This window comes from Molothrus ater, chromosome 1 (genome assembly GCF_012460135.2).
Source record: "Molothrus ater isolate BHLD 08-10-18 breed brown headed cowbird chromosome 1, BPBGC_Mater_1.1, whole genome shotgun sequence".
NCBI classification, from domain to species: Eukaryota; Metazoa; Chordata; class Aves; order Passeriformes; family Icteridae; genus Molothrus; species Molothrus ater.
This window is the reverse complement of record NC_050478.2, coordinates 16466460-16493815: the sequence shown is the minus strand read 5'-3', so window position 1 is coordinate 16493815 and position 27356 is coordinate 16466460. Positions and strand designations below refer to the sequence as shown.

The 27356-nt window shown below is 36.3% G+C and overlaps 1 protein-coding gene across 1 annotated transcript in view; it reads right to left on the bottom strand.

Moving 5' to 3' along the window:
- Positions 1-27356, bottom strand: part of MPP7 (MAGUK p55 scaffold protein 7) — a 148563-nt gene that overhangs the window by 24112 nt on the left and 97095 nt on the right. Inside the window, exons 7-12 of the mRNA XM_036400341.2 lie at positions 21888-22019; positions 13680-13761; positions 12471-12556; positions 10601-10675; positions 9815-10011; positions 9228-9292 (exon numbers count right to left, since the gene is read on the bottom strand). Of these exons, the coding sequence (XP_036256234.1) occupies positions 9228-9292; positions 9815-10011; positions 10601-10675; positions 12471-12556; positions 13680-13761; positions 21888-22019 (637 nt within the window). The remainder of the gene's footprint in view (positions 1-9227; positions 9293-9814; positions 10012-10600; positions 10676-12470; positions 12557-13679; positions 13762-21887; positions 22020-27356) is intronic.

The window sequence follows — 27356 nt, the reverse complement described above, 5'->3', positions numbered from 1 at the left end:
TTCAAGAGAGAGAGAAAGCAGTTTAAAAAACCAGTTCAAATTACTGATCATTAAATGAAGCAACTCGGAATATTCTGGTATTTTTATCTACTTTAAAACATAATTCAATGTATTTGGTGGCAATATAAAAGCATCATATGTATAACATCTAGAAACACTGGACTATATTCAATTTAATTCTAAACACATGTTCTCTAAATAAAATTATTGGGCTATTCAGGGAAACTTTTATACATGTACCTTCAATTTCCTCTGAGAAGCACAAAGGAGAAATAGGAAAGGAAATCATTAAATGGAGTGAAAACATAACTTAAGAAAGAAAAGTTAAATCGAAGAAGAAAAATGCACCTACCACACTCAACCGCTTCCTCATCTTAGAACAGCCAAAAAGACAAAGTATTATTGTTTAATACTTCATAAATAGGAAAAAATTCAGGTATGTAAGCTATTCTCAAATTCTCTTGACGGCACCTATTATATTAAGGCATATACCAACATACCAGTAGTGAGTTTAACTACACTCAGAAAAGGATGTAAAAAATTGAAGGCATTGAAATACTATGTGCACTTTAAATTCCCATATGTGATTCTTCTACTATTCTTTTGGTAGAAATGACCTTACCCCACTGTCATGGAAGATCTCTTTGGTATTAAACTCAAAGTTTGTTAGTTCCAATTTATCAGTCTTAACCTAGAATTTCTAAGAATCACTACCAGAAACATGATCTCAGTATTTTTCTGCGCTTACAGTAAGAGCTGGGACTGCCCTTTGAGATTTTGAAAAGATTTGAAAAGGTTTTCTGGTTGTGGCTTTTTTTCCTTTTTTTTTTTTTTTGGAATGCTTACAATTGCAGCTGAAAACAAGCTGAAAGAATTCACATACTCTTGTAATCTTTTCTCTGACATTATCCTAATATAACAGATATACATAAGACTTTCTCCTTACCTATAGTAAATCAATAAATTTGTGCTGCCTCGATAGTAGAAAACATACATTTTTGTAATCATCTTTGGGGTTATACAGAAAAGAAAGATAAATATAATGAATTTTTGTTCACAAAGATATTATATACTAAGGTTAAGATTTATAGAGAGATTTAGCAATCTACCTCTCACTCAAATTTCCTTTAGAATGTGGATAAGTGGGGCTAAAATATAACCGTTTCAAAGACTTTCTATGAAACATGTATTTTCTCTGTGAAAAATTATTCAAGAGATACTTTACAATCTTTTATGCAAAACTAATGTACAAAACAAAGGCTAGGTCAAAATTCCTGCATATATGACAACATGGAAGAGCTTTTCATTTCATGTCATGAAATAGACATAACAGTCTCTTATGCCGCAGGAAAAATACTGTTTTGAACATTCATTTCTTGGTACCAATTTTCTTGAGGACTTACATTTTAAAATATTACTTTGGAAGACTTTTCTGAATCTTATTTAAAGTTTATTTCTATGGTCAAGGTGACCATATGGTTTAAGTTGGCTGGGAAGTCCTCTAAGGTGAACACTCCTTGGTTGACCACATCTGGTGCCTTAAAAGAGTGTAGACAGTTTTGTGAGGTGAAAGCATTGGATGCATTTTTCTCTCTTGAGCTTAAAAGCTCCCAGTTCTTGACAAATGGCCTAAAGCTGGATCTAGAATGGCAGGCTGGCTTCCAGGTACTAACTCTTTTCTCCCTCTCTGTGATGTACAACAAATTTTTCTGTATTTCCGTTTCCATGACTATCAATAGACTGCAATGTATCTCCTGAAAACAAGTCACTAATGCTCAATGCTAATTCACATAAATAGATCTTAAAAGTTTCTTGAATTCAACAAATTTATTTGACTTAACTAATGAGTGTACATTTTAAAATACTGTCTGGTATTTTAACACTGGTAACAGGTAAGCCCTCATTTATGAACATGAAAACCCAGACCAGGAGCAAAGGAGGTTGGTATGCACACATGGACAGAGGTGTGTACTCGCTCAACCCTGACCACTGCAGACCTCACAGGAGTCCTGCAGGTGTGGTACATGGTGGAGTTACAGCATCAGGGCTGAGAACACTGAAAGGAATCCACGCTTCTGGGCTACCCTGCCAGGAAAGGGAACATGCTTATCCATAAATGAAAGACATTAGGATTCCCAGGTGAGCCAGAAAGCACAAGCCAAAACAACTATAAGCTGAGGTTTAATGTTGAGATAAAGGCATTCTGGACTTCCTGTGTTTTGTTAAAAATCTTCCTTCTTAATGCTGCTCTTAACTTTCTTGGGCTACTCTTAAGGTTGAAAATAACAGTCTGTAATGAAAAGATCTTGGAAATCACTGGGTTGTCATTGCTTAATGCAGCTATAGACAGTCATTAACATGTAGCTCCCAGTTTGAACTTGACAAGGACCTTTACCAGAGCTATTGCCTGTCCCTAGTAAAGTCAGAGGTTACTTGTCAGGGAACTTTGTATTGTGATTCACTACTAAATACAGCTCTGTGCATCTGAAGCAGCTGTATGCATGAACCAAGTATGTGCCCAAAGTTCCAAAGTTTGAGACATGAAAAACTGGGGCCAATATAGTTTCACTAAATGGAAGTGAGAAAGGAAAGGTCTTCAGCTGGAAGGCGCAAGTTAAAGACTAGAAGAGGTCAAAGTCTAAAGAGGAGGAAATCCGAGGAAAACAAAAGCAATGACAAAATGAAAAAACCCCAAACCCAAACCATAAGGCAACATGGAACAAATAAAACACTGAGAAAAGAATAAATACAATCAATTAAATGTATTGTGGTAAGAAGGGAGAGGAAGTTCCAAAGAAAATAGTCATGAAACAGGTTTATGAAATGACAACAAAGCTGTAACAGGACAAATGGGAAAAAAGAAATAGGAAACACAAGCACAGTGGAAGCTTAGGTGGTTTTATTCATTTTAGAAAGATTTCAGCACAGCCAATAATGCTAAACTAAAACAATGAAAACCAGTATCATATACACTGCGTTTTTGTATGTATTTTAACTGAAATGTAATCAAGATTTGGTTTTTGGGGGCCTCACCTAAATTATACTACTTAGGAAGCTCAAAACCAGGGCCACTTCCAGAAACATTCTTGACTCTTTGGAACAGCCCAGCATCAGATTAAGACTTTTTGCTTTTGTTGACTTTCTTTCAAAAATATTTCCACCAAGCAATTTTACTTAAATGTTTCTCAATCTAAAATTTGATCCAGCAGCTCTGTTCTAGTTTCTTATCACAAACAAGATTCATTATGCCTTAAACTATACTTTACTTTAGTAAGCAAGAAATTGTGATGTACAACAGTCAGCAACACAGTGAATATATTAAACATTCTTGATTTTTTAGTGATGAATAGCCCCACATAGCAATCAACATTTATAGTGTTTTGCAGGTTTTTATGCTCTGGAGTTTTGTGGATTGAATGATAAATTATGTTCATTCAATAGGAAATTTAAGATCATCAAATTTAATTCTCTTATAAAACAATCAGATAACAGTATCTCTATGAAGATAATTTGGAAAATGAAGAAGGATAGTCTTGCAGTGAAGGACAGATCCATTTCCAGTTCTGTCTCATGTGAACTTGACTCAAATGTCATCCAGCTTCAGGTTTCCTTAATTTCTCTGTGGTAGCAGGAAGTTAAGATTTGTAAGGACAGGAGACTTCTGAACAAAAATGCTAATGTGCTAATTTAACTCTATAGGTCTGGTTTACTTTTTGTTTGTACTTGTAACTACCTGCAGGTGGGCAATCAAGTTTCAAATATGAACACAGAAAAATACTGAGAAGAAAGGCAGAGTTAAGACTGTGCAGCAATTATAACAAGCACAAAGAATCCTACTATACATTTATCCTAAATGTTTGGTCTTCAAATACAAGTAGTACAAAGCATTTATTCTTTTAGCGTGTTTAAATTTTTTTGTTGGCAGAACATAATCTTCAATTCAAGACACTCAACTATGGGTAAACTGGGTTACATCTTGTTTGAATGAACACCATTTGGCTGCAGTTAAGTCTTTCCTCTTGCTCACACAATGCCAATCACATCTCATTAATCAAAATTGAAAGTAAAATGGGTTTTAAGCCTTAGAAAAACTATATGATGATGGCTTTATCACAGTAAGTATTTACATTTAGCATTAAGTACACAGAACAAATGTATTTTTATGGAAAAGACATCTCTGAACAACTCTGTCATATGTGCTACATACATATATTAAACTGTAAACACAGGGTATAGGTATACACATATACATATGAACAGTGACCAAGCTGACAGAGCTTACAGGCCACACTAGTATAAAATATAAAGTTACCAGTAATTTTCATCAGAGACAACACATACATAATGTAAGAATAAACACAGTAACCACTGTGAAAACAAAATTATGCTGAAGGAGTATAATTTCTTGCCTAATTATTGCAGTTTATAACAACTGCAGAATAGTAAGTTATTTGGTTGTTATTCAAATAATTTTTTTCTTTAATAAAACAGGTTATCACTTTTGCCTACAAATTAAAGTAAGTTACACATGCAAGAATGACCAAACCTGTTGGCAATATCTATTGCAGTCAGAGCATGAGTACTCTTTGTATGGAAGTTAACAGAGTGGGAGCTATTAAACAAATACTTGTTCCCTGTACAAAGTCTCACGTCACTCCAATTTAGCCAGCATGCAGCAACAGGAGAACTCACAGAGGCAGCTCTGGCTGAGAAGCTGTCCAAGCTAAGATGATCACCTAAAGCCGGGAATGCTGTTGAGTATTACTGAGGAATGCCAGGTGAGCAGGTATCCATGGAGCTGGCATTCAGCAGTGGCTCACAAGCTCAGACACACAGACAGATGTGTCTGCCAATTGCACGTAGGCAGACACATCTACAGAACCTCCTTCTGTATCCCAGACACTTCCCTCACACTCACTCAGGTATGTGGCTCATTCACCATCCCAGCACATGCAAGGTTAGTCCTACTCACACAATCTCATGCAACTCCGTTCCTTTACTTTCATTCCATTTTCCTATTTTTCCTATGCTGCTTGTTCTTACAATTTTTTCCCCAGTATCATTTCCCCACAGTATTAATGTACAAGACTGCTTTTTGCTGAAAAGTCATTGCTGTTAAGTATGGGAAAAAATGATGAAAATACTTCAGTGGTTTGTTATTCCTCCATCACTTCTGCACTAACCCTAAACCTGGGAATTACATATCAATCTTATCAGCAGGTCAGAACACCTAACAGCCACTTATCTCATGCATCAAATATTACTCTTGAACTTACTAAGGTTTTTCTACCAACAATTACAAAACAAATCAGCTCAGAGCTCTTGTCAGTAATTTTTGCATTCACTGTTTCAAAGACTTTTACAAAGTAAATATATTAGTATTTTATTTAAACAGAATCAACAAACAACTGAACCATTGCATAAATAGTGACTATAGCAATGCTCCTGCATAATACTGTTAATTGCATTAATCTAAGAATTTCAAAGCCCATCCTCTGTGGAGTTTTGCTTAATGGGGTTTACGGCCAGCTTTTGTCCATGTTCATTGCCCTTGTTGCAACACTTTCTCCATTTCTTCATCCTCAATACAAAATTTCACTTCTTCTCTTTCCTACTTTTTCTATATCTTCCTCTTGTCAGCGCAGGCTCCACACACATTGTCAGTTTCCTTCAACTTCAGACCAAGATACCATCAAAATGTGCATCTTCTCCATTTGCACATAAGAAAGTGTGATTTCAGTATGGAGTGTACACTGTGCTGCCCCCTCCTCCAGTGTACACATGACATGTGAAATGCTTTTCACTTTAAGGGGTACAATGTGAGAATGATTCTGTTTTATCTTTCAAGAAATGGGGTAAATGCTGGGAAAGGCATGGGTATTTACACATAGACACAATGGAACAGTTCACTTGGCTATTAAAGTGAAAAAAAGAATTGGCATTTCCATTAAAACCCGATCTTTTTATTAACTTAGAACTAGATTGGGTTTGTTTATTTCAGTACAAATAATTCTTGCAGAAAAAATTTTGTAGAAAGTATTTTTCACTCTTTCGTCAATCTACGATCCTCACCAAAAAAGCCCTCTTCCATTTTGCTTCCAAATGTATGATACAGCAATATGCGTAAAGATTAGCAACTACATGCATTGCTATGCTGAAAACAGTGAAAAATTCAAAATAGGAAACAGAAAGAAGGCTTCCCAGAATTAATCCAATCTATCTCCTTTCAGGTTTTGAAATTATCAAAGCAAAAACAGTTGTTGACTGTTTCAGAGAGCTCTCTGTTTAGATAAATATAACAGTCCTTTCCAGTTCCAGGACTGGCTTGAGTAAAAAAAAGTAGTTATAGGACACTTCTTGCATATTATATGATTTAACTGATTTTTAGATTAATTTTCAAGTAGAAGGACACTACCAGCCTGGAATCCCACCTAAGAAACTAGAGCTGACTGACATTTTTTGGGCATTCAAGAAATCAGACTATTTTTCCTCAATTCTCTCTATTAAAAACAAAGGTATGTATCAAGGTTTTTCCTCATTAATAAACAAGGGATTTGTGGAATGAGTTGACTAAACAGAGCAGACCAACAACCATGGCTACATACCAAGTGTCAAGAAAGCTTCCTAGTGCAACCCCCAGACCTGTCAAGAAAGGGACTTCTCTCAGCAGCTCTCCTGAAGTCAACAGGTTTTCATCTAATTTGGAAGCCATAATAGTATCAACTGGCAATTTGCCCTTTTTTTCTCCAAACAGCTAAGAAAATTCAGGTCACATGACTGGATAGGAACCACTGCACCACTGCAACAGCAACCAGCCTCTCAACATACAGCAAGTTCAGGATGATCTACAGAACATGTCTCCCCACATAATTACCCTTCCAAGCACTGGAAAACCCTATATTAGGATGAAGGATTAAAAAAAAACCTGAAGAAATCAAGCATTATCAATTCCCTATCTTCATGTGTGGGCTAAAAAAAAAATAATTGAACCCAGCAGTTCTTTCTAATTTTCTGTTTTCTATGTCACCTTCCCTACATGCTTCTGGTGCTGTCAGAATGCTGTTTGTTCAGCTGAGCAATGCATGATTTTCCAGCATCTCCCAGTTTTGGCAAGATGATTGCTGTGCACAAATACAGACACGGCCTCCGTACCTCACAGCTTCACTGCTATGCTTGGTAACACAAAAAAAGCTGATAAACTTTAGAAAGATCACAAAGGTGCCGAGTTTCCCAGCAGAATCTTCTTGAAAATCCAAGCAAGTAGAACGTGGAGAGCAATTTGAACAACATCCTAGGCACAATGTTTTTTTCTACTGCTAAATTCTGATCTTTAAAATGTCTTCTCTACAAAGAATCTGAATTCCCTCCCAACACTAAAAACAGGTTTAGTCTTTGAATGAAGGGATAAGTCTCTACTCAGAACAGCATTTCCCCTATTCCCATGAAAATCTGGCAGATATTGCAGCAGATTGTCTTGAGAAAAAAGGAAGAGAGAGAATGACAAACCTATATTACTCTGCAGTCTTTCCTCCTTCAAGAGGCACCACTGCCTTCTAGATGGTATTTAGCTGAGACTTGCTTTGTTCAAAGAAATTCCAAGAGAGAACAGTAACAGGCATACTGCTTGACCCTCATGCTCTGTCATATTTTAAAGGCAAGGGGAGGAAGACAGGAACTCTTCTCCCTGTTCAAGCTAGTTAAGGCAATCAGTGGAAAAAGCAGAGACAACAGTAGGCATTGAACTCTAGGTCTTCTTTGGGTTGTAATTTCGGCAATTCCCAATCAAGTTCAGGCTGCTTATTTGGAAGGGTGAGATGCATCTTGTAAAACCTTTCACTTGAAGGTCACTAGAAAGATGCAGTCCAATATAAAAGGGTTCATGTGGTGTTGCTGCAGCAGCTGATTTACCTCTTCAAAAGCACCAGTGCAACCTTATTTGAAGGCTCTTGTTGAGTGTATTATCCAGATTCAAAAACAGTGGGCAGAGAGAAATAGCTATACCCTGGGATCAGACATTTTTCCAAAACTGGGGCAGAGCAACTTGACCTAGAACCTAGAAAAATAACAGATTTACTACAAGCTGGAGAAGCTCCTCTTGTTTCTAAGATCTATGTAAATACAAAAGCTATAGTGCAACTGTAATGTCTGTTACTGTAATTACAATGCTAGTCAAGGGCTTCGGGTTAACAATAGCATTAGGGCACACAATCAAACAGTGAAATCGAATGAAAGCTAGAAAATAATGATTATCAGAAAAATAACTGTTATTGTCAAGCTTCAGAACACAACAACCATAGCAAGAAGTTAGGAAAATTGCAACAGAAACCTTGGTGAGGAGTTTTAAAGTTAAAAGCATTTAGTTTTGCACTTAGTGTGCCAGCATCCACTGTCTGCCATAGTATCCATATTTTTTCTTTCATTGTTGGATAATGAAAGGTGGTTGGAAATATTAGACCACTGTCTGAATACTTCTAGTTGAACTCACAATCATGTTTGTATTTAAGATTTAGATCCTGCTGTAGCATGATAGTTTCTTACATTGCTCACTTTGTTATGAGCCTGTACAACTGAAAGAAACAACAGGTCAAGTAAAATATGCAATAATACTTAAAACAGATGTTGATGCAAATTCCCGTGAAGAAAAATATTTGTTTCAATGTATGCGCTTTCTTAGAGGTTATTTTTCCTATATTGTGCAATTACCATATTTAAAAACAGATACTATTAAGGATGAGTTTGTTTAAAAAGCAGTAAGAAGTCATTCTGTGAATGAGTATTAATGAACTGAATGCTCTGACTTTTAAAAAATTCTACTGCTTCATGGGACACAAAAAATTATCAACTATATGGGGGAGAGAGGGGGAGACTATCAGACCTTTCATCTTACTCTGTAAATGTCACTGTGGTGATGCAGTCCAAATTATATAAACTGTTGAGCCAATTCTGTACTGTTTCAACAGGAAAAGAATACTCTTCAACCTCTGAAATATTACATATCAAAATATTAATTGGGTTCAGTACTTCAAAAACAAAGTCAGAGGTCTAGGGATGTTTCTAGCTTCTTTTAAAGCTTTTAATGATGGTATTTATATTTATTTTCCTACTAATACAATGGGATCAAGAGGCTGTTGTGCCCGGGAGAAATGCATCCTATAGGTGAAATGAACTGCTATTTTATAAGGTTAGAGATGTGGAGTGTTATTTCTATTCCAGGTTAACAGACTTACATGATTTTCTGTTGGAAATTTTCAGTGGCTGAACCTGCACTTCTGGTCTTCTTAATGCAAATCTCCTATAAAATGGGAGGTGGTGGGGAAAAGACACAAGCTCCTCAGTTTTCACTGCAAATTTGGGATTAATAAACACTTAATATCATAAGACTATTGCAAAACATACAGAAGATTTTGTAAGAAATTAACTTAAAACAATGCAACCTATTCACAATCTAAAAAATTAAATCTTGCCTAAAATTTTTGTAAGGCTCTCCAAAACCTGCTGCAGTTCTTATTCCTGCATAGTACATCAGTGTGAATGCAGATACTGATGTGCTATTTTCCATATGTTTTTTCTTTCAGTCTGGATCAGTGTAATCCTATCAGTTTTTGTCATTATTAATTCTAGCCAGAGAAATAAGGAAATCCAGAGTATGTCAGCAACATGTTTCCAAGTTAGTTGTCCTGCTGCAAATGCACATTTATTGTACCCATGTAATCTATGAGCACTACAAATTCCAACTATGCTAACTTAACAACTCACCAGTAAGTCTCTTCTCTTACTGCAAAAAATAATGGAATTATGCTTCTCGGTAGCTCACCTCTCCTGGAAATGCTTTGAAGGGATCAAGCCTGCTCTGGGATTGGCATCACCTTCATGTTTGGCTTGCCACCAGGTTGCATCATCCTGGCTCATGATCTGAAGGATATCTCCTTTTCTGAAAGCAAGTCCAGCTTCTTTACAAGGAATTGCTTTATCTTCATTAGGATCATAGTCAAATAAGGCTCTGATAAACATCTGGAACAAAAAGTGTTTGATCTTAAGAATCAAATATTTAATACAATCCAAAGGTTCCTCTTCTGTTTCTACTGTTCAAAACCACCGAACTAAATAATGTAGATATTACTGCTGCAAAACATCCTTATGGATGTCTAGCATTGGAAGTTCATACGGGAATGTTCAACTCATTGCTGCAGACTCAGTGGAGCAAAGGCTCTGTGACTCAAGGCAAGCAGGACCTGGCAGGTGCACAGTGGGCCCATATGAGGAACAGAGAAGACACTGTTAAATCAAGATGCTATCAAGTGTCTTCTACCTATGAACGATGGAAGGAGTACTTGGAACCAAGCCATGTCCTTGCAGAAGGTGGAAGATTACCTGTCAACTACAGAGCTGAGAGTTCAGGCTCAAGAACCATGTTACAGCCTCTCATCAATTCAGCGCCTGTGTATTGAAGTGTACAGTGTGCTGTCATGCACAGTACTGTCACATTACAAAAGTTGAGTCCACAGGTATAAATCACTTTATTGGTTCTGTCATCCAAGCAAAAAATACATATCCTCAGCATAACAGTTACTGCCATGGCTTCTGAAATAGTCTTGCTTACCTTGCCTTCCTTCATTGGCATTTCTTCCTTCACACTGGGTATAATTTTAAATGTAATGGCTCCTTGAGACTGAGCCTGGTGAACATTTGAAAAGAAAATGCACTTAGAATTAAGCTAATATTTCAAAGAAATCCTAGAAGATAAAAGAAATTCAAATGAATTTAAAAGAATAGAATGAGTCTATCCTCTCCCAAACTCTCTGGAGTTTGACAGTTTCACTTAACCAAATTCTGTATTACAAAAATTAAAATACCCACTTAAAATGCTTGGGTTTATTTGCTTCTCTGGGGGAGCAGATGGACTGTTAACAACTGTGACCTGCATGGTTCAGAGGTCCCATTTCTGTACTGAAGGCAGGAGAAAATGCTACAGCTTAAATGTATGCATATTAGAAGCAACTGCTGGACTCCTGGCACAGTTTGGACATCCCTGGAAAAATCAAACTAACATTTCATTTTTCAAAAAAAAATTATAGAAGAATTCGAACAGGTTTGTGCCATATTTATCATACAGAGCTATTAGGGGTGGGATTTATTCACTTGGCAACTTTAAGAAAGGAGAAAAGCAAAACATATTTGAATAGACGACGTGTACTAAATGGAAAAAAAGCCCTGTACTATAAATCTTAAAACAAGTTAGCCATCAGTAACCACCTCATCCATTCATCTTTCCCTATATCCCACTTAAAATGTGTCTGGCTGCATTTTACTTATTAACCACAGTATATTCCCACTGCCTCAGTGACATTTTGCTATTGAAGGAAGTGCTAATCAGTTGGAGGCTCTGCTACTATTGCATGCAGCCGACAAGTTTCATAAAACCAGCAGAGTGAACAGGCAGCCAACGATTTCAGCAAAATGGAAACAGGCTTGTCCAGTACCAAGCGAGACATTCTTCCACCGCGCGTCTGCGATCCAAGGCTCACTGCTTGACAGCCAGCAGCCAAGGGCTCATTGCACCCGCCGTAGGACTGGAATCAATAATTTCGTTACTTTTGAAACAAGCTCTAACTAGCTTTTGATGTTTATATGGTACCTCAGAAAGGTAAATGGGGAAATTGTTCACACCTTTTCTAGTGGTGTTTTGTTTCTAGACATTTTAAGTTATTAATTTTTGAAGGAAACTATGGTTCTGTAGGGAACGTGAAACCATAAAGCAAGAATGAGTATCAGCAGGCTAGCACTTGAATGATCTTGGTTCCTGAACCAAAACTGTGAGACAGCTGCTCAATTCAGCAGGACAGCAAGGTATTTATGTATACAGAAAGCCCTGCAGCATGAACAATGGAGCTATCATGACCCTCATCAATGTCTTTGATGTAAAAATACGAAATATTTCTGAAAAAGTCTCAATTACTTAATTTGCAATAGTGTTTCAATAATGAGAAATCAGGCTGGCTTTAGAGACTGTGCAGTTTACAAGAATGTAGACAGAATAATATATATGGCTATATACTGTAAATCAATGTCATATAAAAATCTTCATATACCAGTTCTACAGTCTACCTGTATTATTAATTAATTGTCACATGGAGTGACAATGTGTTATTAATGAGTTATTAGCGAATACATTTTAAATAGTTCAAATTCAACACATCATGGTGGGCCTTAAAAACTATAGATTATGAAATGAAGTCTGCAACATTCTTCAACATATTTATGGCAATATTACTGTCTTTAACTCTTCACAAGTAATCTATAATTGCATGGAAAATCACTCTATGAGAAATGACAGATTTTTAAATGATGGCACTGGAAAAAAAGCCATTATAGTAGAATACATTTTTTTTCTAAGAAATACAGTAGAAATCATAAGTCTCATTACTTTTTCTTAACTCTCCTAAATTAATTTTAAGATGTTTGGTATTTACCAAAATATGTATTATTTCTTCAGGCTTTTTATCATCTATGGGAATCCCATTGACTTCCCTCAGTTCATCACCAACATGAATAAGTCCTACAGAAGAAAAAAAGAAGTTGTGAAATTGTAGCTATGTATTACACAAAAATTGCCATTAATATTCAGCTTGTTTCTCCGTTGTTCATATAGGTTAAGTCCCAATTTTCTTACACTTTAAGCTCTAAGATAAAAACAGGAATATATGGTGAACATAACAGCTAACTGTCCTCTCAGACAAATTTGATAAGGTGGTTGGTTAACTCACCTCCCTGTCTTCCTCCTAAAAATTAATACCACCTTCTCTACAACTTTTCCAGACTTTTATGCAGATGTTTGAAAAATATCTATGACAACTCTTTTTCTACTCTATTTCTATTCTACTACTTTCTTACTGCTACAGATACAAGTAGTGCAAAGAGCACTAAGGCTGGGAATGCTAATTTGTGGCACAAATATTTGCTAATCTATCTATCTACCTATCTATCTATCTATCTATCTATCTATCTATCTATCTATCTATCTATCTATCTATCTATCTATCTATCTCTAGATTTACTCCATTACTGCATCTAAGGGTGAAACACAGCTGTCCTAAATTTTCTTCAGTGAAAAGAGACACCTTAATGCATGATTCAGGACTTCTTGCTTAAGTTTTTGCAGACACAGAGCATCCCAAACTAAACAAGGATGTGCTGTAATTTTGAGAACTACCAGCTGAAATGCCAAATGGATGTCTTAATATTTAATAATGTCAGCACCCCAAGTTCCTCCATCAGCAGGCTGGCATATGTTATCATGGAATGATTCCTGCAGTGTCTGACACAGGGACAGGAGTAAGACTTTATGATCTTGATGGGTTCCTTCTAGCTTAGCATATTCTATGATTTATGAACAGATGTCATCAATTGGAAACAAGTCATGATATATATATATATATATATATATATATATATATATAAACCCCCCTGTATGCACTAACTCAAAGATACCTTGCTGCAACTGCATTGGGGAAAAAAATCAGCATACTTTCAGCCGTACTCCAATATCACTTTGGAAAACTGTTCAGAGCCCAAATACTTCTGTTTGTGATAGTGATGTATTTAATTTCTACAAAATATGCCATTTTATCTCATCTTGTTCTGAGCTTTTGAATGGCTAATGCCAAACAGCAACACCTTACCACTTCTATCTGCAGCTCCTCCACGCATTATCCTGGCCACCACAATTGCACCAGTATGTTCATCCCTTTTAATAGTAGCTCCCTTGGGTAAAAAAAAAAAAAGAAAAAAGAAAGTTATTTGGTTTATCTCAGCATAATTTTAATATACAACACTAAAAAACATTTGCTACGTAAAACTTCAAAAAGCTGACGTATTAGTACGTAATTAAGCCAGAAATGATACTTGCTTATGAAAAGAATATAAAAAATATGTTGCTCTATTTCTGTCCTCTTAAAATGGGTCTTCTTTTTCAATCAGAAGTAACTCACGCATTCTGTGAGTACACAGGTTTAAAGAAAAAAGGACAATGATGGAAAAAGTTTGCTTTTCAATTTAATGGCAACTGCAACATAGCTTACTTGAGACAACTACTAAAATTGAACTAAACTAATGCTTCAAATTGATAAATTGTTGTTCCTACATTAAAATAGGCCATACTACATACTACAGGTACAGAAGGTATATCATTGTTCATAATTGTTGCACTTTATGCTCAGAACTCATTGTGTACCTTTTTCCTTTACAGTGTTATCAATAAACAAACACACATTTGAGAAGTGCCCTGAATGTTGGGGCTCACCTCGAACACTCACAGGACAGAAATGCAGAGGAAGGGAACATTTCCTGAGTTAAGCATGCCTGTTTTCATACACTACGCACAGACAGCACAGGGCACTGAGGTGAAATGACATAGTGTAGTTAAATTTGCAGTGAACAGCTGTCTAGATGAGAAAAATGCCTTTGTAACAAGAACTGTGAGGGTGCACTGCAATGAGGCACGAGGTGATGGGGAAGCAGCAGGCAGCAGCAGTGCCAAGTGAGAAGGGTCACGGAGCTGCAGAGCTGCTGCCTCAGCTGCAGTGCCAGTCCTTTCAGGCAGAACTGAGGGAGCCAGGGAGGAAATGCTGGCCCTGTTCTGGGAGACAGAACTACAATGGGGATTTTAACTAGGTAAGTCATACTTCATAATGACCCCCAAAAAGGTTACTTGATCCTGTATTTTTAAAAAACAAGAGGGGGAAAAAAAAAGCATGCCTTGTCCATCAGGTTTCAAAATGCACATGGTTACTTTCCCATATTAATCTAATTAGTTACCTGCAATAGCTCTAACTTTGTTAATCAGCAGAGATATTAAGGACTCTGTCAGGAGAGTCAACTTTCTGAAAATTTCCATATTTGCAATTCGTGAATGAACAGTATTACTTCACCTCTGAGTGCTAAGTGTATTCTGCTATCACTGGTTAAAATTTCCTTCCATCAGAAGTGTTGTGCTTGGAGTAAGGTATATAAGTACTCTTCAAGGAAGTTCCTTGAATAATTTAATAGCTTTTATAGCTATGCTGCTGTATCTGTTTATTCTAAACATGAACATCATATTTATCACTACTTCAATTTCTAAGTGTTTCATGAACATAAAGCTGGAAATTGTACAAATAATAGAGCTGGGATTTTCCTACAGTTAGCAATTTCACTGACTGTAAATAAACCTGCTTTCCTCTACCTCTAAGATGGAAATACAGCACAAGTCACAAAGACAAAAACTGGGAGACTAATTTACATTTTTATATGCAAGTTGCATTTATTGCAAATACAGTAAAATTAAACAGTCACCATTCACTTTGGCTGAAAATTCAACAGCAGCCAAAACTCCAAAGCAAAACCAATGTGCTATGTTTGCGCATTTCATTAACATTCTAAATTTATTAGTATGAAATTCTATCAGTAAGTAAACTAATTCTGCAATTTGCCAGCCTTATTCTTATGTATTGTTTATTATGCAATTATATCAGTAGCACTTGTTTGCATTACAGTTTCAAATTAGTCTGAGAGTTTCAAAAAACCAGATTTAGCTGCAGCTAATCTCACTTAAAAAACTCATTACTAGACTTCTGTGCAAAAAGAGTTGCATACCATTAGGAAAATATTAAACAGCCTTAAGCCCCCTAGCTTATATCTCAATATTAAGTTCTGACCATGCAGTGACAGCTACTAATTTGAAGTTTATAATAATACCTGGAATGTTTGACCTATTTTAAAGTGAAAAGGATTTTGCTGGGGTTCTTTTCTGAATATATCCATCAAAAAGAAAAAGAGGAGCATTAGGATGCTAGAGGCAAATATAAATATGCCATATTTCCACTACACTCTCCATACAAAATAGGCTCTCCTAATTAATCAGGGAAAAAGCCTTCATCAGAAAGGCTGTATGCCTTTTACCTAGAAGTAAACACCATGAAATGCCACCAAATTCAAAAGGCAAGCAAGGACTGGCAGGCCTCCCCTGTGATCACCCACTATCCCACTATCCCAGCCCCATGCTGATGTCTGGAAAGTGGTACTTCACTTTGCCAGGCTTTTTAGACTGATAATAGAAAAAAAGCCTGTGTGCAATCAAAGACCACACTACTGACCCAGAGAGCATCTGGAAGTAACAATAAGGCTCTTTCTTGTCCAAGTGGAAAAGTCACTTCATGCTCTATGTGATTATCACTACTGGCACAAAATGAATTTTCCTAGCACATATTAACTGAGCTGAAAGATGGCCCCACAAAGATAACAGGTAAAGTGGAATTTTCATACAAAGGACAAAAACAAGTTCAAAATGGCAGGAAAATTATTGAACCTAAGTTAGCTTACTGTCAGTATCTCCTCTGTGGCAAACCCAAAGTGCATGAGCAGGTCCATGAAAAACACTACTTGATTTTACCTATTTGTACCTTTAGTACACAATTTTAAAAGGAGGTTCTATAAATCCCACTTTCCTCCCAATTTAGAACTCTTAAATCATCAAACCAAGTGGATTTCTTTGTGAAAACCTGAAGAGCTGATTTTCTGAAAAAGCAGCTTCTCTTGTACTGCTGCCAGCCCTGCTTAAACTATGAGGTATATATAATCTGGCAAGAAATTCTCCTTATAAGATGTTCAGCTCCACTACTTTCAGTTACATGTGCAGTGCAGCTCCTCATTTAGGGCTTTAAAAATGGAAGAAGGTTAGACTGGACCTTGAAAGCTGGAAAATATTTTCAGTGTTGTGAGCCAAAAGTGTAAGTTACCCTAAACGAGACATATACAGATGTAATAGCATAGCTCAGTTTAAAATACTTCTAAAGGGAAAAATAAGGAGTTTGGGAGCCATATGGTGATCAGACTGAGAAAATGCTTAAAGGTATACCATACAAAAGCACTAAAAATAATAAAAGCTCATTCAGCAAGGCTCTTCCACTGTTTTTTAGTTGCTTTTCCCCCCTCCCCCCCATTTTTAATGTAGTATCACTCATGGGTAAGGATTGCTCAGGGCTTAACAGATGTGAGCTTTATTATTTCATCCATTTATTTGCTGGTTCCAGAATATAAACATTTTAAGTCTTTATTTTTTAAAGAAAGAAAAACTAGCCTGTAAAATAAATTACTAATAAGAGAATTTGAAACATCAGTAATATTGTTGCATACCTCTCTGTTAAACAAAAGCACATGCAGATGATAAATGCAAATAAATATTCCAATAAGCCTTAGTTTAATTCATTCTCTATTGAAAGTGCAAATACAAGCATCAATTTCCTACCTTACAGTGAGTAGCTATTTAAAAGTTAATGTACACTTATATGTAGACTATACAGACTAAAGGTAACCCTACATCCAAATCCCACCAAAATCCCACCAAAAAACCAGCTAGGTTCATCCACTATTGTGAACTGAGCTACAGGGACTAAGAGTGTGAGGTGGATGAAAGCTGTTGCATCTGCATGGACAGAATGCATAAATGACTTCTTTAAATCACCAAAATTAATTTCACCAAGTTCAGCTGTGGAAATGAGGTACATAGTTCAGTTAAGGTGCCCAGGCTACTTCTGTAGCTCTGGAGACTGAATCATCCTTTCATTAAGGCAAGAATTTTAAGCAGATGGATGGCATGGGTCATTTTCAGGAGCTGCCTCTTTTTGTCTTGACTATAGACACGGCATGACATAGAGGTAAGTCATCAAATGACCAGATCTATGTGAAATGAATTTTTGTGACAAAGAAGCAACCATCTTAATGTGAAGAAGCATCCTATTCAGAGTACCAGCTGTAACAAACCTGGAGTATTACATTTGGAAGGGGGAGGCCAGGTGCTGAACCCCTGGTAGTGTGGTTACTCATCTCGGATATCAGGAATGCTAACTAGGAACAGCGCTGTGGCTGAAAAAGCCCTGGAGAGGTAGGCATAAGTAAAAACTCTCCAAGCTCTCTGATAAAAAGCCCAGTCACGGACAGGTGAATTTCGGATTGTCTCTGAAAGGAGATGTTTCTTCTTCTCTTTATGTAAGGTTCAGAGATGTTCCAAATTCCTTTGTTAGAACAAAACATCCTAACACAATTTCACCTCGCTTGAGGGAGACACTGCTGGAATGGCATTTGCTAACGGAGGATTAAAAAAATCCCAAACCCAATACTGTGGAAGGATTAACAAAAAGTTTAAAACACTTCTCTCAAAAAACTGGGGGAAAGTTCAGCACTGACTTCTGAATTGATGAAATCTGGCAAACAGAAGGCCCTCCTACAAACCATGTGTTTCTCTCTCTTGAAATGATTACTCCTGGGAACTCAGGCTTCATCAATATATGATTAACCCCAGCTAAGAACTTTGGTGAGGTGCTTAACTCAGAGAAAAGCACGAACAGGAGCATGAGAGGAAACGTGGTGCAGTTTTATATAAAAATGGTCACTAGGTATATTCCAAAGAAGTTAAGAGAGTGCCTAATTGCTTCACAGTAAGTACTGCTGAAAGTAATCCAAAGGAAATGCAATTCAGAATGTCTAGGGTTTGCAACTGATGTAAAGCTTGTGGCTTTGCAGGAAAACAATCTCTACTGCTTGGGTACAAATAGAATATGAGTCTGTGTCTTGAGTGGAAGAAAAGTTCAAAGAGCTGAGTATCTTCAAGTCAAGAAATGAGACAATCTCTATCCCAGTAAAAATCTTGTATAGTACCTCCAATCTCAAACTCAATTGCTTCTAAAAGTAGATACAATGATACAATGTTGCAAGGGGAAGTCAGACTTTTTGACTAGAGAATGAATCGATTAACAGAACAAGCAGAGATTCTTTGATCTCTACTAAGAATATCCAAGACTTCAGAGCAAGCTCTGAAGGAAAAGCCATTAAAAATACATGGAAATAAATAGTAAATGAAATTATAATTAGTTTAGTAAACATAGATCATGGTTATCTTCCTTTAGTAAAATAACTTTGGGAAGCATAAACACAGAAGATCTAATACTATAGTATAAGTCTGTCTTCAGTTATTCTGCCATGCTGTATTTCAGAAAGACCTATAAGGGGAAAAAAAATCTAGAGAAGACAAAGACACAAATAATAGGTTTGTTATGTATTGTGGTGATGGTGTCATAATAAGTCACTATAAATCTGACACAAAGAAATTAATGTTTGACATGAACATGAATGATGTTAAAATGGATTGAGAGTGCATTATGGAAGAGGAGGAGGACACTGTACTCTATTCTTTGAATTCTTCTTGGAGAACAAGTAACAGGACTCACCATAAGTTCTTCTCTAACAAAAATAAAACATCAAGATAGGCTCAGGATCTGGAAAGATCACAAATACCGTTTTCCTACACAGATAAAGCAAAACCTTAAAAATATTGGAGATTCCACATATCCAGTTAGTCTGCTCCAGTGCTGGACTTCCCAACCAATGGACTAGTGTTAATTTTTAGTCTAAACCTCCCAGGGATGCACCTTGTGACCACTGCCCTGTGTTTTAGCATCTTTCACTGCTGAGGAGTTTTACTTTATTGTCCTTGTGACAATAAAGTACTTGAATGCTTCAATTAGATCCTACCCTTTGCCTCTTCCTAATAAAAGGTCTACAACACATTCCATTGTAAGGCTGTTTTCACATTGGCAAATAAACAAAACTGTCTTAAACTAAAAGAAATTAGTTTGCTCACATGTTTTATATTTTCCACAGCTGCTGTCATGTCTAGTAAAAGATCTAAAACCCCTTCTCTGTTACCTCTGTAATACAAGAGTTGTTAACACCAACAGTGTTGTTAACTTAAATTCACATGTGTGGATTTAAGACAGTGTACAGGTTTTGGCTGGGATAAGGGTAATTTCCTTCACGGTAGCTCCTATGGTGCTTTGTTTAAATTTGTGATGAAAACAGTGTTGATAATACATGGATAATTTAACTATTGCTGAGCAGTGCTTACACACTGTCAAGGCTTTTCTGCTCATCACCCCACACGTGAGGAGGATGGGGATGCACAAGGAGCTGGGAGAGGACATAACTGGGACAGCCAACCCCACCTGAACAGAGGGACATCCTCCACCATGGCTGTCATGCTCAGCAAGAAAACCGGGGGAAGAAAAAGGAAGGGGGGATGTGTGGAGTGATGGTTTTAGTCTTTCCAAGAAACAATTACAAGTGATGGAGCCCTGCTGTCCCAGGGATGGCTGAACACCTGCCTGCCCAGGGGAAGTGGTGAATGAATTCCTTATTTCACTTTCCTTGCACATGCAGCTTTCACTTTACCTCTTGAACTGTCTGTCTCAACCCACGAGTTTCCTCATGTTCATCCTTCCGATTCTCTCCCCCATGCCACTGGGAAAATGAGTGAGTGGCTGTGAGGGGCTGAGCTGCTTAAACAGACACACAGGAGCTCAGCGTCCCACCGGAACGAGGAGGCAAGACTGGAATTTGAGGAACAGTCCAAGGATAACCATTGGCTTAAGCAAGTGGTTTCTTTAGGAGAGCTTAAAATCTAAAAGGCCAATATACAGTGTATATATTTCACAGAAGTTTTCAGAAAATATCTGAGTTATGTTTTACAAGTTACTATTATCCAATCCATTTTGAAATACTATTAACTTATGGTGTTGAACTCCTAAGTCTTAGTAAAAAATCATGTTTGTAATACGAAACTATGCAAGTTAAGATTTTATTAAGCTTTTTCTGACAAATCAAAAAAAAAGGTGTTATAATAAACACTAAAAATAGGCTCCTCAATTAGACTTCATTTCATACTTTATGTTCAAATCTCCACATACCTCTCAGAAGGAATAATATTTCTGATACTAAATCCTAAAGCAAACTTGTTTTCTTTCTCAAATAATGCCTTTGATAAAAAAAATACAAAAAGCTTAAAGCTGTTATTCAAATATTTGAGGAAAAATATTTAGTATGTAAAAACAAAGTAAGAACTTTCCATATGGTCAAACTTGTAATTATGCCCATGAGCACCTACAGTCAGTCAATAAGAAAACTCATTTCTTGTTTATTGATGCCAGAAATCCATCAAGAATTAGAGTGATAGTAAGATATCTACTGTGGGACAAAATACCCCTGTATGTCTAACAGAAGCAGCACTCTCCCACTGTTGTCTCAAGTACAGAATGATGACTTCCTCAAAGTAAGTCTGCAGGTATTTCTCCAGGATTGCTGTCCATTAAAACAAATATTCAGTATAACATAAAACAAACCCCTTACTGGTTTGCAGGATAAAAAGAACATAGTTCAATTTTATACAAGATGACTCCCACTCTACAGCAAATAAAAAGAACCAAATCAGTAAAGCATTTTAATATTCTTGTAATACAACCTAGGTTTAGTCCTTTCATTTTTCCAGATATCCCCATGAAGATATTAACTTTCTAGTATTCACAATGCAAAGTAAAACAACAGACATTTTAAATTTGTCCAGATTTCAATTCAAGTATTATAAAATATGTTTTCATGCTTTCTTTTCAGTGTATTGAAAGGTCATGTTTTTTTACATGAATGCTAACAGGCACAGTTCACAACACAGGTCAAGATTTCTTTGGGGATTCATTCTCTGTCTCACATTTTAAGCTAAGTTGATGATTTGAATTCAAGATAAAAGACAAATATATATTTGATCTAAATGCTCAGACTGGCCCACATATATAATGCTTAAACACCATGATGATCACTCATTGATGATGATTATTCATTTCACATGCTTTACTAATAAAGACTGTGAATGGAAGTCACAAATGTATTACTTAATGTTATGAATAATCATGTGTAATGTCTGTCTATCCATGTTTCAAGTTAATATCCCCCACTCACATTCATAATCTGAGCACTTCCCACCCTGCATGCAAACAGAAAACCCCAAACCAAAAGACAGGGTTACCTACCAACGGTTCCCGGTTTTTGACGAGCCTAATTATTTTAACTGAATCTTCTTCTTCATCAATATCATCAGGCATGGGGGGCAAGACAGGATCATAGTTCTTCTGAGCTACAGTATCATGTACAGACAGCAAAGCCTGGAAACATTATTAGTCAGTATATTATTATTTGGCATCTGAAAAGTTTAGGGAAGGGAAAGCAGAGGATATTATTCATACCCCGAATTTACTACTGCAAGTAGATTGAATATAATTCTTATATACAATTTTACTTCATTTCAAACTGATGAAACAACTCCATAAAGAATATGTTTCTATATATAGAATGTATGCAACTAGTAAATTGTGGGTGGAGAACTGCGTCTTCATACACACAAAAAAACACCATGTGCTTTCCATGCTAGCTTGAAATTACAAGTATGAACAGGAGAAAACCTTAGTCTCCAAAAGTAAGTAAATAATTATAATTGCAATAAGTAAAAAATTTATTTGATACAGTAGACAGTCCTATGAAACAATTGAACAAAATAAGCACTTTCTAAGACTTCTGTTCAAGCACAATATGTATAACATGAAGCTGTTGCCCAACCATTCTCTTTACAGGAGCTCTGAAAGCTTACCTCCTTACTGGATTCCTTTCATGTGAGCCTCAAATTGTCTTAAGAATTTTTAATTTATTATGGAATTCATAACTGAGACTGAGGAACATACTACTGAAGCAATTTGGTTTATGTAGGTGCTTATCAACCACGTGTTGCCTGTCTTTCTTGCTTCTTTTCCTTCTCTATTGCTTCTCCAGTTCATGCATAGCTTAAAAAATATATTTTTCAAAGAAAAGCCTAACAAAGACTGACAAAAGGTTCCATCTTAAAAATAAAATAATTTATGAATTTTCCTTTCAGGAAATAAGAATCTTGAAAGGCAAAGGAAATGAGAAAGCTCATTCTCCTAAGGCTCAAAAAAAAATCTCAGTGATAACACAAAATACGTAGTTTTTTCTAGATAGAGAAATCCTGAAGTTCTTTTCTACTTCAAAAAGTAGAATTCATTATTTGTAATACCCTGTACATTGGTGAAAAATGGTTAAGTAATACTTTAGCTTTTGTAGTGAAAACTGTACATTGTACCACAAATAACAGCAACAGCCAGATGTATAATCCTATCTATTGCTTTCTTGCTTCTGTTTTCAAGTAGTTTCCTCTCAATACGTGACTATTTAACAGCCTGTCTTATTAAAGGACAGAAAATGGTGACATTTCTCTGATGCCAGTTTCCTGGCTACTTAGTAATTGGAGGCCAGTATTTGACTGAGTACACAAATGACCAGAAACTCTTATGTTCTTATGTTCTAATAATGTTTTTAAAAAACATGACACTTCCATTATACTTTTTCAGGGTTTTTCTTTTCCTGAATGGAGGAAACTTTTAACAACAAAAAGGAATTTCCAGAAAATGCTACAATCTACCACGTCAAAAGCTGAAGGCAAAGAGAGCGTATGGTAATCTTCAAATTCTGAAGTGTAAATTTAAACTTAGGGCTTCAACAAAACAAACATACAGGAAGATCATGCCTGCTTCGTGATAAATTACTATTGCTTTACTAATCCATATGCACGTTGTATGATTTCATTACAACACTTCAACACACTAATTATTTCTGGTTTTCTTCCCAATACAGAGTTATGAATTTATACTACTTACCATTAGAAATTACCATCTCCCTCCAACGAATGACCAGTTTTACTTTAGATCTGAGCTAAAAACCTCAGGCTAGCAATTATGGATCCTCCTGGAAATGTTTATTGTGATGCATTACATATGTAAAAGCCATGCAATCACATGCAGTCCTCTAAGATGTATGTGAAATATCAAAGATACACTAAAACAAAAGTAGTGTTTGCTTTTACTTCAGGCTACTTAAAGTTAAGACTTCTTGAACTAGTCTTCTGCAATTACATTTTCCACATAAAGCTAGGGCACATTCATGGACTGGTTCAATTTAATGAGGTTCTATACTCCAGTTTAAAAACAATCAGGCAGATAGAGAAAACAGATGAAAATAATATAAAATACCATTTCCAGAGTAAAAGGCAGACACTTAAAACATGTTCAAAAGAACCTACCCTTGACAATGAAACTTGCAAAACCAATTCTGTCCACTTCTACACTGAATTATGCCACTAGTGTTATTAAGACACTTCCCTGCTCTGACTGCCAGATGAGGATCCTGGACACTGCACACAGAACAACGAAGCATCCCAAGTACTACAAACCAATACCAATCAGTGCCTGGTATTTATGATGCATTTCTTCACTTCAGCTTCACAACGACTAGAACTTATCAACCCATTCCTTTCTTCTCCCAAAAAACATATTAAACTACAATGTATTACAGTTAGCCATGTAAAATTTTTTCCTCAAACTCCAGCACTACTTTATCTCAGTGTAAGATACATATTTCAGATACATATTTCAGATAAGAGCAGGAATGAGAGCAGAAACAATGTGTCTTTTCTCAGTCAAGTTTTCAGAAGAGCTTCTGTAATCACAAACTTGTTTATGATGTACACTGAACATGCTAAGATTTCTTTCCTTGTCTTCTATTGCTGCTTCTTTTCACACACTCTGTCCACTGTAGTGCTCTGAAATAGTCAGAGCAACTAAAGAGTCAGAATAGTCAGTCAGTTGCTCTGAAATATCAGCACAGACTTTGGGCAATAGCTAACTTGCAAAGAAAACTTAAAAAGCCATTTTGATTTCACTTAATGTGTCCAACTATAGGTGATCAGTCTGTCCTCAAGAGCACTTCTGTATGTTTTGAACACAAGAATAAGCTGCTGTATGCACAGATCTTCAGCAGAATCTCTGTACTATTCAATTAATATAGTACAAAAAACGATGTATCAGACTAGATGTGTAGAGATTGGGACTTACTTAAAAATAAACAAATTGCAAGTGCCAAGAAACAAAACTTGGATCATAAGATGAGCAAGATTTACCCAGAATAATTGTGCAGCAAATGCACAATGTAAAGATAGAAATGTTCTCTTTTTGTATATAAGAAGTGAAGAACTGATTCATGTCCATGATACTAATTTTTTAACTCTCACAGGAAACTGCAAGAAGTGCATACAAATTTGGGGTCTTTAAAACGCTTTTGTTTTGTTTTCAAATACACAACTCTTCAGAACTATGAACACAGGATCTGAGATTTGGGTCATGTATATTTAAGCCCCTCTGGAGAAAAAGATTTTATTTCAGCTCAAAGTTCTATGCTTATGATTCACTAATGTAAACATGGTCCATATTTAGAACTTGAAAGAAGGTATGATTCAAACTCCTGCACTACCTAAATATAAATATTGATGTTCAGCTAAATTCTTAGACATGATCTAGCTGGAAATGAATACTTTCATTGGACCTTTGAAATGTCTAATAACTAGTGCTATATTTTTCATATTAAAACTATTACTGATCATTTCACAGTTTATAAATTGAAATTTTACACTATCAACTTACATGAAGAAAACCTGACACTGGAAACGTTGTAAGTTCTTTTTCTTAAACAGTTCTGAAACTCTAAATGTTTTTTTAAATTGAGAATGTTATTAATGAAAACAGTTCTACACTTTGAAAAATGTGTATCACTTAACTAGACTAATTACATTTTTGGTCTTATAAAACAATGACAAATTTCATATTATCTTTTGCTTCTCTTTATATTTTGAGATCTGTAGGAGTAAAAATACACCAGTAGTCCCTGATTCATGAACACAGCTCCTTGTGTTTTTTAATCCTCATTATTAAAATAAAATCTCCATCTAAGCTTTATTTTTCATAGATGCTTTCTGTTCAGTAGTCTAGAAAAGCATTTTAGAAAACGGTGAGTTTAAGAAGTGAAACAGAATGGATGAAGAAACAGAAGGAGCCTCTTTCTTAATAGTAGTTGGAAAAAATCATTATTAGAAATTTAAATAGTGAATAGTCATCAACAGAAACTTTGTAGCGACTCAAACCAACCTTTAGGAGAGCCAATAGCTGTAACAAGAGAGCGGCACTGCCAACGCAGCGGCTGCTGACCCCGCCTGCGGAGCACATTACTGCCCTGGCAGCACAGTCAGCAAAATGGAACAAAATGGCCCATGACTGTGCTGTTCCAGGGCACAGCTTGGATCATTAGCACCAGCCACCTTCTCTGGCAGTTCAGCTTCAACTCCACCAGGTGAGACACAGACATTTTCCCACCTCTTTGCTTTGCCATGGTGCCAGTAACTGCCACTGAGGCTGGCACAGGAAAGTTTCACTTGAGGAGAAAAGTAACTTTATCAGCAACCACAGCAATATGCCCCTGAACTCACCTGGCAGAGCTCATCCTCCAGAGAGCTCTAGCCATATTATGCTTTCCTCTGAGATAAGGTTACAGACGAAACAAAAAAGGATGAAAATGTTGGTGGAGAAAATTATTCAAGATTGGCAAGATTAATTAATGAGTAACTTGCATAAAATTAGAATTATGTGAATAATGTCATCCAGCAACAGATACCAAAGAAGAAAAGCTGAAAAGAGCTGGGAGAAGACTGAACCACTGAAGACCATCAAGAGCATCAGAATGGAAGGAGAAGCTCAGAAGTCATAAAAGCCAAATGTGCATGAATTTACAAAACAGTAGAATAAACCAGAAGAAAGCTGAAGCACTCTGGTGATAGCATACAGACTCTAGCCACTGTGTGGTAAAGCAGCCACCAGAAATCAACAGCACATGATAATCTCTTCACCACCAACTCTGCCTGCTGAGGGACTATGTGCAACTCTAACCCTGATACAAGATAAGGGTTAACAAGGAACAAAAAGGCAGGTGAGGACAGGCATCTCAATCAGCAGATAAGAGCAATCACATTAGCTGAACACTCCATCTCGGCTAAAGCATGAAGTATAATCCAGAAGCAGAAGCAAGCAGTAAAACTACAGGCAGGAGAAACTCAGTTGTGCTGCTGAAGTAGTCAGAGGATGGCAAGAGTAAGAGCAAAAAATATTTTTTACAAGCTACAGTAATCATGTATCAAGTAGAGAAGTAGTATTATTCTTTCCGATGCTGCACTAATCCAATCAATTTCCAAGAGAAATCTGTGATTTTCTGTTCTGTACAAAATTCCCAAATTAAATATATAGAGTACATAATGTTAAAGAAATCAGTTAACTTCCAGTTAAAACAATTTGCTTTTGCCACTGAGGACCACTCACACTATGCAATCCACATAAGCAAAAACCTTTGACAGGGACAGTAAGAAAAATTAAATAAGATGCTTTGACTTAAGCATAATTTTATGTTCATTATCAGGAAACCAATGGGTGTACTAAGTAAGAGATAAAAAATCTGGGCTAATTTACTTCCTTCCATCCTGCAAATGATATATTTTCTTATATATCCTTTATAAAAATATACAGAAATTATACATTGTATGAGAAGACAGCAGA